Below are 11,371 nucleotides of genomic sequence, written 5' to 3'. Positions count from 1 at the left end.
CACATGCCGAGCGCACCAGGCCCCAGGCCCAGGACAGGCTGCGGCTGAGGGGCGCGGGGCGGGGCGGGGCGCGGGGCGCTGGGCGGGGGGCGGGGCGGGGGGCGGGGCGGGGGGGCCTGAGGCCGGCGCCCTGAGGAGCACAGCTGCCCAGCCGCCGCTTGCCCGCCCACGTGACGTCACTGGTAAGCGGGCCGACACCGCCCAATCCCCGCGCGGGAGGCGCGCGCAGGCGCACGCGGCGGCTGAGCGTGGCGCTGCGGCCGGTGCGCAAGGGAGGCCGCGCGAGAGTAGCGCGTGGCGGGCGTTTCGAGCGGTTGGCGCGGGGGCGCGGCCCGCGCGCTCCCTCAGTCTTCCCGCCATTTTCTGCGCCCCTCCCCCCTCCCCTCCGTGCAGTCGCTGAGGCAGAGCGCTCTGGTGAGTAGCGGGCGGTGTGGGGTCGGGGCTCGCTCGCACCGGGAGGGGGACAGCCGCCGCCGCACCTCTTCTCCCCTCCGGCTCCTCACCCTGCCCTGTTCTGCTCCGGGACGGCTCTTAGCCGAGATCTCCTTGGGGTTGTAGGGCGGCAGCTGCCCCAGAGCTGGGACCGGGCCGGCGGGCGTTTGGGCTCCTCGGCGCGGGGAGAAAGCTTCTGGAGGCCCCACTCCTGCAGGCTGGTCTGGCTGTGGCGGTGGGGCGTCCCATGCTGGGGACGGGGATCGTGGGTGGCTTCCTCAGAGGTCCGAAGATACTCTTTGTGGCGTTTGGCGGCTTGAGCGGCAATGTCAGCGGGCCTTAATGGTCTGCATACGCAGCGCTATGTGCGCGCCTGTTTATTTATTTATTTTAACGACAGCCACTTTTTAGCATGGAAGGCAGAGGGCAGTTGGAAGACTGACTAGTGATGTGAAACTTAAGCAACAAATTATTTCTTACATAATTTGGAACTCTTAAGCTATATAAAATACAGAATTTTAGAAGAATGCATTTACTTGTTAAACATTCATGCCCTCCAGGCTGTCTGGCAAACCGGGGTTTTCTGGTGGAATGTATGCTCTAGAAACAAAGTATTAAGTAATACCAGACTGGTGGAAAAAAACCCAAACAAACCCTGGATATTACCAGAGTATTGCAGACAAGGTCTCCTGACTTTCTTGATAATTTATCCTATTATTTGCTGTCTGTTGCTCTCACTTTAGGATCCTGAAACTGACTGTTGGTTTGCTGTTTCCCAGCAAACAAACAAATTCCTTTTTTATTGTAACTTTTAAGTTGTGACTGTTGTCAAAGAGTGTTTACACTGATCTTAATTTTTTATAATTGGTCATAACCCCGCATTATTATGTTGACATGTTTTTATGTCAGAGGATTTCTTGTTCCATTTTCAGAGGAAACTTTGAAATGAAGGTTTAGGAGACAAGATTCTGCTTGCTGTTGAAGTAAAAAGCCCTAACTTTGTAAGCTTGAAGTGCAGTGTGACATCACTGTAGCTTCCTTTTCAGGACAAGCTGAAATTTCCTCGCGTTTTGGAAGAGGTAAAATGATTGTGAGTGGGGTTTTTTATTTCACGTGAGTAAAACTATATAAAGTAAATCATTTTTTCAGGCTAGTGAATTACTCAGTATTTACACCTGTTGCTTTTAAATTGGTGGTAGTATTCTATTTTAATAGTAAATTTATGTGAATTAAGCAAAAACATAAAGAGATTGCAAAGATCAGCCTGATTTGATGAACAAAATATATCGAGGTATCCCTGAAATAAAAAGTTTGAATAGCCACTCTAATCCAGAATAGCATGCTGTTTTCTGGTGTGATCTGACACTTCCTTTTTCCTGTACAGTCTTTTTATTAAAATACTGAATACTCATTTTAAATAACAAAAAAATTACAACTGGAATAATACCTCAATTTTTTCATGCATTTGGATCTTTTCTGATTACAAAACTATTTGAATCATGAGCTGTGGAAATGATTTTGTGAAAACTCTTAAGAAAATTGGATATCCAAAAGCTGATGAGCTTAATGGAGATGATTTTGACTGGCTGTTTGAGTCTTTGGAAAGCAGGTTGTTTCTGGAGTGGTTTTGTGGAAATGTAAATGAGCAGTATGTGGTATCTGAAAAAGAACTGCAAGATTTTGATAATCTTCTTGAGTCTGGCAAGCCCATTTTGGAAGGAAGTGCACTGGATGAAGCCCTTAGAACCCTGAAGCCCATAGATTCAAAGGACAGTAGTCAAGAGGAAGAGGAACTGAAGAAATTGGAGGATGAGCTTCAAACTCTTCAGAAGTTAAAAAACCTTCAAATACATCGGCATAATAAGCTCCAAATGATGATTTCTGCAAACAGCCATGTGTTAGAAACATTAACAAGCAAAGAGAAAGAAGTACATAAAGATTTGAAAGAGGGACTGGAAGCGTTTAATGCAGCAAATAGTAAGCTTAATAATGAACTGATCTCTCTTATGGACGCGGCTAAGAAACTAGCTTCCTTCTTCACAGCTTCATATTCAGAACAAGGGTCAGATCTGCATCCAGTGTTTTTTTCCCAACTTTCTTTGGACAAGTATTTGTCTCGGGAAGAACAAAGCACTGCAGCACTTGCCTCGTACCTTGGTAAGAGTGGTGGTTTATGTATGTCTGAATGGGTTGAAAATTCACATGAAGGCAGCTTTCAGCTTGTAGATACAAGCAAACAAGTGGCTTGTGATGACAGTAATGAAGTTTGTGAAGAGAGTCAAGAGATTGCCAGGCTACAGACAGCATATATTTGTGCTCAACATCAGCTAATTCGGATGCAGTCTGAAGAGGAGAGTGTGAGTTCAGCTATAAAATGTGCAGAGAACATGCTGCAGTCCTTAAACAAGGTAAGCTGCAAAAGGTGGTAGAAGGTAGTGAAGTTTTAATCAGGCAGGCGTGTTCAACTAGATCTAGTAAAAGGAATTGCTGAGTTACTGTTAACTTCAACTGTTTTTACATAGGGAAATGGCACTTCTTATGAAGTTTTAGTCTTGCCCACAAAACTCTTGTGTAATAGCTCCAGTTTCTATAGTTAGAAATTCTCAAGTATGGTAGAGTACTTTTAATTCTGCTTTCCAGAATTGCTGCCTTTATAACCCTAGAATTTGTTAGTACCTTTCTAGTTTAACTTTGAAACTTCAAATTATAACTGACTCTCAGTTGTTTGTACAACGAACAAAAGCATAACTTTGGTTGAAATTTTGTGGTATTGAGGAGCTAATATGATAAATGTATTCCTGTTTATATTCTGTGGCATAAACTGAAAAGTTTCAGTTCACTGATTCTCTAGAAGCTCAAGTATTTGTACCAAATAAATGAATCTGGTATTTGAAACCCCAGAAATCTCTCAACAAGTGAGTGATGGGCAGATATAGCTACTGTCATTTAAGAATGTGACAGAATTTTAACAGAAAGGAAAGTATTAGCTTAGACCAATCGTGGACTAACTTGAGGCATTATGTCAGTTTGTATATTCTCATTTATGAATGCCTACCGTATAGGACTTGATTGATTAGTCATTTAAAGAAGATTGATTCTGATAGCAGTGTTGATAGACATCCAACTGAATATAAGAAATTATATTTGTGTGTGAGATTTCAGTTAGGCATGCTTGAAACCTGGGTGCTGAGTAAAATACAGCTCTTCTGTTTTTAACACAATAAATTGTTTCCTGTCCCTGCAATAGAATGGAATTACTGTTTACTGAAATACATTTATTTGGTATCTACTTTGTAAATCTGTTTGCCTTATGTTGTAAAGTTCTGGAAAACTGCTTGTGAAGTTTTCATTTAGTTTTGTAGATAGAAAAGATGTAGTGATTTTAATGTAATGTAAGTACATGAATCTTGTGTGAACTGAAAAAAATGTGTAGGGAAGTTGTTTGGAGGGAGCCATGAAGAAATTTGACAAACGTTTTGTTTTATGCAGGATGTTGGAAAGCAAGAAAACTTTGCAGCCAGAATATCTAGTTTCAATGATGAAATTTCAAGAATTAAACAAGATATAACTCGGATAAGCAATGAAGAGCTGGTTCCCCTTGTGAAAGAGAATGCACAACTTCTGATCACACCAGTGGTGAAAGGATACTTGGATCATCAGATTGCTCAGCAGGGCTGTTATGCATCAAGACAAGATGAAATATGCAGGCATTTGGTAAGACAGAAAGCATCATTTGAACTTATTGAGCTAGCCTATGAAATGGAGTTGAAGAAACATAAAGAGATTTGCTGTCAAGTTGAGAGTTTGGTAGAATCTCTGAAACAGAGCAGTAATGAGTTGCAGCAGAGACTACATCTGATAACTGAGCCAACTCAACACGCAAAGCCAAGAAACACTATTAGTTCAAAGGATGGTTTCTCTTGCAGGTAAGTTATAGTCACTATTGAACTTTGACTTAAATTGACATAATATGGGGGGGGCTAAAGGCTTAGGCAAGCTAAGCCTTTTCTGTTGCTGGGTTCTTACTTACTTCCTGTAACTAGTTAGTAGTTTGAATTCTCAAGAACTGAGGTCAAGATATGAGACTTGCCTCTTGCTTGCTCGTTGAAATTCTTTTCAGGTTTGCCTGAGTAAAAACTCAGTTCAATTACCAGTCTTGTCAATATTGCTGAAGCATTACTGAGCAATGTCCAGAATGTAAGGTATATTTAAAGCAGTGCCTGTCTGACGTGGTGCCCTGATCTAGGACCTCTTGACAGTAATTGTGGAAGTATAGATGTAGAGATCTGTTGACAACAGTGATTTCCCAGATGATGTGCATGGCCTCATCAGCTTAGCTTGCGAAACCCCCGTGTGGTAGAAGAGCGGAATGACTCCTTCAATACATGAAATTTGTCTAGCTCATTTTTACTGCTTGATTTGCCATGTGGCTTAAGTGTCCTGTCACCCTTGTAGGACTCTGGTTTTTCACCTTCTATTAGGCTTCTGTCACCTTCTAATTAAGGCTCACTGTAGCTCAGGTGATACAGTAGGAATGTGTGCTGTGTTGCTGTCACTTCAAGACTTTAACACACTTAATACAATATACCTCATCAAAAAGTTTAATGTCAGACTTTTCCTCCTTTAAAAAACACTTAAGCACCATTTTAATATTACTAAGTGATATGGCCTTGCGCAGTGAGTAACTGCAAGATTTAGGCAGCATTAATTTTTGCTCCCATTGTGTGTTTGCATTGACAACATAACATGTTTATTATTAAGTCTCCAAATCACTGTTGGCTGGCTAGTTTTTCACTTTTTTTCTTAAAAAGGGGAGGGAAGTTGAAAGAATTATAAATCCTAAAGGGTCTGTAAGCAGAAGACACTTGAAAGAAACTTGGTTACTTTTGGAATAGAGCTTCTGCTCTTATTAAAGCCAATCTGATTCAATATTGGGGCTCAACTCTTGAAGATTTTAATATGCAAAAGTGGTAGCAGCAATTGAGCAAGGTTATCTGTAATCATATTTGAACTATTCCTGATGCAGTGTAAGGGTACAGTTTGATATAGCAAGTATTGCTATTTTGCATGACTTGTAACTATTGGAGAATTTCTTAGCAGTCTCTTCAAAGATAAGAAATGGGAAATACTCCAGTAAGCTTGCAAATGTGATAAAGATTGCTCTTCTTGTTGGCCACTGAAGTCTTGCTGTTTTTCAGCACTTAAAAAAAATTGTATCTTTGCAGTTATTGAAGTGTTGGAAAATAGTTGGCAAAAACACACTGTCAGCTTCTATTTGCATTCATTGTGTACTTACTGTTACTTTGGTATTTAATTGCTGTTAATTTAATATTGAAATATTTTGGAATCCTATTAATCTTGTATTAGCTATATATAGATAGCATCAGGAAATCAGTGTGAGATACAGCCGTAAAAGTACTCAGAAGACTAGTAAAGGCAGTACTGCTCAGACTTCTCAACATGAAATCTTCTCTTGCCTAATGTGACAGGAGTGCTTAGGAAACTTAAAAATGCTTCTGTGTCTAACGTCTTTTGTTACAGGCTGTATCAGCTTCTGGAAGGAGAAAATAAAAAACAGCAATTGTTTAAGACGTATGAAAGCCTGGAGCAGATGGCTCAGAAGTTAAAGCAGGACTGTGCTACAGTACAAGATCAGCTAGCAGCATCTTCTCAAGAACAGTCTTTTCTTTTGTCCAGACTAAAAAGTGATGTAGAAACCCTTCATGGTGCTCTGTATCATGGAGAAAATCAGATACAATTCGGTAGTCGGGTAAGCCCTTTAGATCTAGTTATTCAAAGTATTACATTAATGTGTGCTATATTCTTTTACTGAGAAATGTACGAAAGCTGTTGACACCCGGACTAGCTCCCACATGTCAGCCACAAATTTATTAGCATAATGGCGATGGGCACAGTATTTACATTGTTCTTAACAAATGTTGGATGTTGTGAATGGTGGCAGCTAATAATTTTTTCTTTCCAAGCAAATTGTTGTGTGTAACTTTATCTCTTTCAAAGGTGTATACAATCATATATTGCTAGTACGTTTATGGTGTGGGAAATACATTGTCTGGTTATGGTGTCACTGAAAAACTCATTTAATTTTGTCTTTATTTCAGACAAGCTTTTCCCCCATTACCTGTAACACCTGAATTGTATGGTTTTGCCCCTTAAAAAGGCTGGCCATGTGTGGCTCATTTGGACAAAATAATACAGAATTTTGAAGGACAGTTGTAGGGTGGTCCTGCTACAGACCTCCCAGGTCTTGGATTTAGAGCCTGTTTTAAATGGGAATAGGGGTTGTTAAATGCAACTTGTTCTGTTTTTTAAATAATTGTAGATGGCTCAAAAGTAGATTGAGGGAAGTCTTTTATATGTATATATTTATATATATATATTTATATATTTTTATATAATATATATTATATATAATGTATATAAAAAATATATATAATATATATTATATATAAAAGACTATATAATATTTCCTTGGTTAAATACATAAAAATATACTTAACACTTCCATCTGTCAATTGAATTTGCAACATATAGAACAGTTTTTAATAAAAAATGAAGCTTTTAATAGGAACAGTACGTATTTAGGGATTACATATTATTAAATCAGTCCAAATACTTTTAATCAATAGAAAGTTATTTCCTAAAACATAGTGACTTCTCTTTCTATTGCTTCAGTATTCTCAATAAAAGTAATTGCTTTAGTAAGGAGATAATGTGCAAATAGATGACTAGCCTGCTTACAGTGAACCGTGATAAGAATGACAGTTGAGAAAATTGTAGCTGGTAATCAGTGATTTAATTTTAAAATAGAGTTGGCTTTTGTGGGTTTTTTTGGTTGCCTTTTAAGATTTGACTAGCTATGGAGACCTGTAATTGATTGAAAATGTCATTCAACCACCTATGTAGTTGAGGGCCAGATTCTTAGGGTCTTAACTTGTCTGGTAAACTAGTAAACAAGTAAATGAAGTCATATTTTCATAACTTGATGCGAGTACTGTTACGTGGAGCTCAAAAATTACATTAATTGAATGGAATCCCTTATCACCTGCGTTTCTAGTTTTTGTGATTACTTTTCACTTAAAGTGAAAATGGCTTCCAAAAGCAAAAAAGTTTTTTTATTTCTAGTTCCACTAGTATATTAACAATATAAAAGTAATAATGTTTTGTCTTGTATTTTTTGTTAGGAACTTACTGAGCAGTTTAATCAACTGGAAGTTGATTTAAATAAACTAAGTCAACTCCTTGTGGATCTGACGGCCAATGTGAAGTCAAAGAGAAACTTTTTGGAGTCCAATAAGCTGCATCAGATGGAGAGAGACTTGTATATGTATTTTTTCAAAGATGAAGACTACTTGAAGGAACTGGTGGAGAAGCTTGAGCAGCAGTCTAAGGCTAAAGCCAGTGGTCTCGACGATGAGTTTCACCACCAGTGGAGTTCTTAATGTTTAAACTTCAATGTACTCTTAAAGGAAAACATATTTATGTAAACTCCCTACAAGTTTATGGAATAAGTATTAGCTTATCAAGGGTAACATTTATCTATCATTGCAATGTATGTTTAACTGCCACAGTTACCAGGTTTGGATTGTGTGTTGCTTTTATGGCTTTTGGCATCTGCCCACCAAGTTCAAATCTCAGAACTGTCTTAAGTTCTTTGCTCTGAAGTAATACATAGGCTATTTGAGTGAGTTACATTCAGGCTGCTCTTCTTTTAGCCTGTATGTTGATTTCCACTGCACACAGCATAGCACAGAAAGGAACATTTCATATCCTTGATATAAGTTTTCTTGCATGCTGAGAACCTTTCATATGGGAGCTGAAAAATAGATGTGGAGAAGATGTTTGAATGTGAATGTAGTGTGCTCTTTCTGAAGAGGAGAGTTCTCCAAGGCAGATACTCTGTGACTGCTTCCCTTACAGTTCTTCGAAGATCTGGTTTTGTTAGAAATATGTTGCAATATGTACCAGAATCTGTTTCAAGTACCAAGACCATCTGTTTGTAGACCATTCAGATCTTCTCCATTTAAACCAGTCCATACATAAAATGTCCATCCATAATTTTGGATTTACCTTTTGGACTTCTGAGTTTGTTCTATAATTTATGATAGGCATTGCAATTCAGAGTCCTGAGGCTTTTGTGCTTACTCTTTCATGTGCATTGTTAGCTTGTTTATCAAATCTTTATATAGCTTCCTAATACACCAATGGACCTAAATAGGCTTTTATGGTATGATAACTTCCGTTCTTTTATATTTTGATGGGATCAGCTGCTTTTGCTTTCAAGCATTGTAGATATTGATGAAGGCTAGTAAATTAACTTCAATAACATTAGTCTTAAAACTATTTTGATGGCAGGCTTAGCTTTTATGTGAGTATAACTTTAAATTGTTTTAAATATTTTTTCTAACTTACTGGTTTGGATGTCTTTATATCTGGATTTCATGCTGTTTAACTCTGTACATTGTGTTTATTATTAAATGCCAAACACTAAATTCAGTTCAATGTTGTCAGTATTTATGGTGAATCTGTGTGTGGGTTTTAGGCCTATTCTCATGTGTACTGCCTTGTTTGTATCTCATTTACTAGGTTCTCATTTTGACTGCCCCTGAGGCTTTTAGACTGCTACCTCCCATCCTGAGAAGTTGGAGTATTTTTGCCCTGTGTAGGAAAGAAGTGTTGCTGTTAATTATATATACATATATAAAAATATATAATTAGGAGAAGTTATGCAGGGGAAAAGATTATACTTCTGACTTCTGGAATGTCAGGGAAAAGAAAGCCATTCTGCCTCTCTCTCCCTTTTGCACGCTTACTATAAAATTTGAGTGAGATAGATACGGGCAGTACTAATGCAACCTGATGGATGTTCCTCCTTGAATCTGGATACAAATATTTGTACTTGTGAGAATTCAGATTTGCAATCTGCCTATGGTCTTGAGCTAAGAAAAATATTCCCATGTAAGCAGAGGAAATGTTGTTTGCTTGATAATTGACAGTCTGCTTCTGTGCTGGATTTAGTGGGAGAAGACCAGAGTAACAGGACTCCAGTTATAAATTGTGTAGGAATATTTTGCTGAACAGCAGTTTCAGTAGAGCAATTGACTTGTACAGCTTGAATGCTTTTAAGTATTTTGAAAATGTTGGATATTTATCTTATGTTTGTGGTAAGTTTTATGCATTGTTCTTGTCTAACTGTAAAGATAAGTCATCGGTATGGACACTGTTGTTTCTAATTCTCCCATATGTGTTGTATTTAGGGACCCTCTCAAGTATTTGTGTGTGTTATGGAATATGGCTACATGCCAACTGGAAAAGCAACTGTTTTTCAAAAAATAATAAGATTTAGAACAGTAATAAGTGCAATCAAACCTTGTAGAGCCTTTAGATGTTGTTGACCAGTTTCTTAAATTGACAAATAGTAACTATTTTAAAGTTACTAATATTTAATAGTAATTGAGCACATCAATTATACAAAGTTTAAAAAGTAGGTCTGTTATGATTTCTGAAACAACATGTCACTAATGTTTCTATGTCATGATAGTAATACTGTTACTTTCATCTTGTGTTGGCTATATTTTGGCAGTTACATGTAAGTTAGTTTTGGTTTTTCTTGATAAAATCTGAGCATTAATAACAGTAAATATATGCATATGCTGGATACTTCCCCCATCCTCAACATCTTTAAATTAGTCAGTATTTCAGACAAATGACAACTACTGTTTAATTTATCAGATTTTTTAATTAGAATTTAGCTGTACTTAGTAGAACTGCTTAATTTTTTATCATACTATTAGAACAATTTCAAGTAAGGTTTTGTAAATTATTACAATTTGCTCATTTTTATTTACAATATGTAACTGATAGATGTGTCAGGGAGGAGGTGTTATTTCAATTGAGGAGAATACATGGCTGAATGTTCACTATATTTTGTCTTTAATTTCAACAGAGTGTAAGTACAGACTGTTCTGTGGCCCTGATATAATGCATAGTTTGCATGTGTTCTGTGTTTAGGTTTAGTCTTAAAAATGGAACGGTGCACATCATACATAGGATGTGAGATTTCTAAAGTGCCTTTATCTGATACTGCTCAGAGGATTATGGCGGCTTTACACTCTGTTCCTGTAGAAGTTCAGAGTAGCAGAAAAAATAACCAGCGTGAGTAAATCTTAGCTAATTTAAGTGTTTCTATTTTCAGTTGAAAAATTGAAACCCAAACAAATAAAACGATGACAAACGTGTAGTCCCTATTTAAAAGGAAAAAATGTGAGAGTTCAGATTTCCAGGATTAGAAAAGGAATTAAACTTTAACTGTGACATTTGCTGGGAGTTTCTGATTAAATAATGTTATGTGAGTGCAAGGATCTAGAGTATTGCCACTACCCTCAATTTCATTGGGGTTTTTTTCCCCTCTTCCTGTTATGTGGTATAAAAGTAAATAAGAATGCCAAACTGTTAGTTAATACTGTAAATTAAATGTATACATTAACTTTACCCTGGAATAGATACTTAAAGATCATTAGGGGTACTGGGAACTTGCCAGAAGGCCTGTGAACTTTCCAGACTCATGTCTGTCCTTTAAACACATGTTTGGTACAGCGCACTCCTTGTTAAATTCTAGGGGGAAGAGTGAACAAATTCCTGCTGGTAGAGAAAATTAGATAATGTTAAAAGTGCCTTAGCAAATCTTTGACTTGGCCAAATCTTACTTGGAATGTTGTGGATACTATGGAGGTTTTGCAAATGGAATTTTTATTCTCAAATCTGTGCATTTCATAGTCTGCCAGTCTTGTATCTCTCTAAAGAAGTAGATAGGAAGTTAGGTTTGCTGAATTTTGGTGTGGTGGGTTTTTTTTTTTGTTGTTGTTTTTTGTTGTTGGGTTTTTTTCCTCTCCTGAGAACTAGATCCTGGAACGTTAGCTGA

The 11,371-nt window shown here is 37.8% G+C and overlaps 2 protein-coding genes across 2 annotated transcripts in view; both read left to right on the top strand.

Annotated features, from left to right (window-relative positions):
* The first annotated feature begins 233 nt into the window (after window positions 1-233).
* Window positions 234-8,946, top strand: HAUS3 (HAUS augmin like complex subunit 3). The gene is made up of 5 exons (XM_055706014.1): window positions 234-414; window positions 1,365-2,840; window positions 3,922-4,358; window positions 5,974-6,202; window positions 7,635-8,946. The coding sequence occupies exons 2-5, from the start codon at window positions 1,932-1,934 to the stop codon at window positions 7,890-7,892; spliced, it is 1,833 nt and encodes a 610-aa protein (XP_055561989.1). The 5' UTR covers window positions 234-414; window positions 1,365-1,931; the 3' UTR covers window positions 7,893-8,946.
* Window positions 8,947-9,085: 139 nt separating this feature from the next.
* The window catches only part of POLN (DNA polymerase nu), a 106,183-nt gene continuing 103,897 nt past the window's right edge, over window positions 9,086-11,371 (top strand). The window contains exon 1 of the mRNA XM_055706019.1: window positions 9,086-10,605. Within this exon, the coding sequence (XP_055561994.1) occupies window positions 10,476-10,605 (130 nt within the window). The 5' untranslated portion in view covers window positions 9,086-10,475. The remainder of the gene's footprint in view (window positions 10,606-11,371) is intronic.

This window comes from Falco cherrug, chromosome 1 (genome assembly GCF_023634085.1).
Source record: "Falco cherrug isolate bFalChe1 chromosome 1, bFalChe1.pri, whole genome shotgun sequence".
NCBI lineage: Eukaryota > Metazoa > Chordata > Aves > Falconiformes > Falconidae > Falco > Falco cherrug.
Note: the sequence above shows the minus strand (reverse complement) of the source record. Positions and strands in the feature narration are given on the sequence as shown.

What these genes read in the sequence shown, in the direction of transcription:
- HAUS3 (XM_055706014.1), top strand. Translation starts at nt 1,932, where the DNA reads ATGAGCTGTGGAAATGATTTTGTGAAAACTCTTAAGAAAATTGGATAT. An exon ending in TGCTGCAGTCCTTAAACAAG is followed by an intron (nt 2,841 to 3,921) that starts GTAAGCTGCAAA and finishes TGTTTTATGCAG; the next exon opens with GATGTTGGAAAGCAAGAAAA. An exon ending in AAGGATGGTTTCTCTTGCAG is followed by an intron (nt 4,359 to 5,973) that starts GTAAGTTATAGT and finishes CTTTTGTTACAG; the next exon opens with GCTGTATCAGCTTCTGGAAG.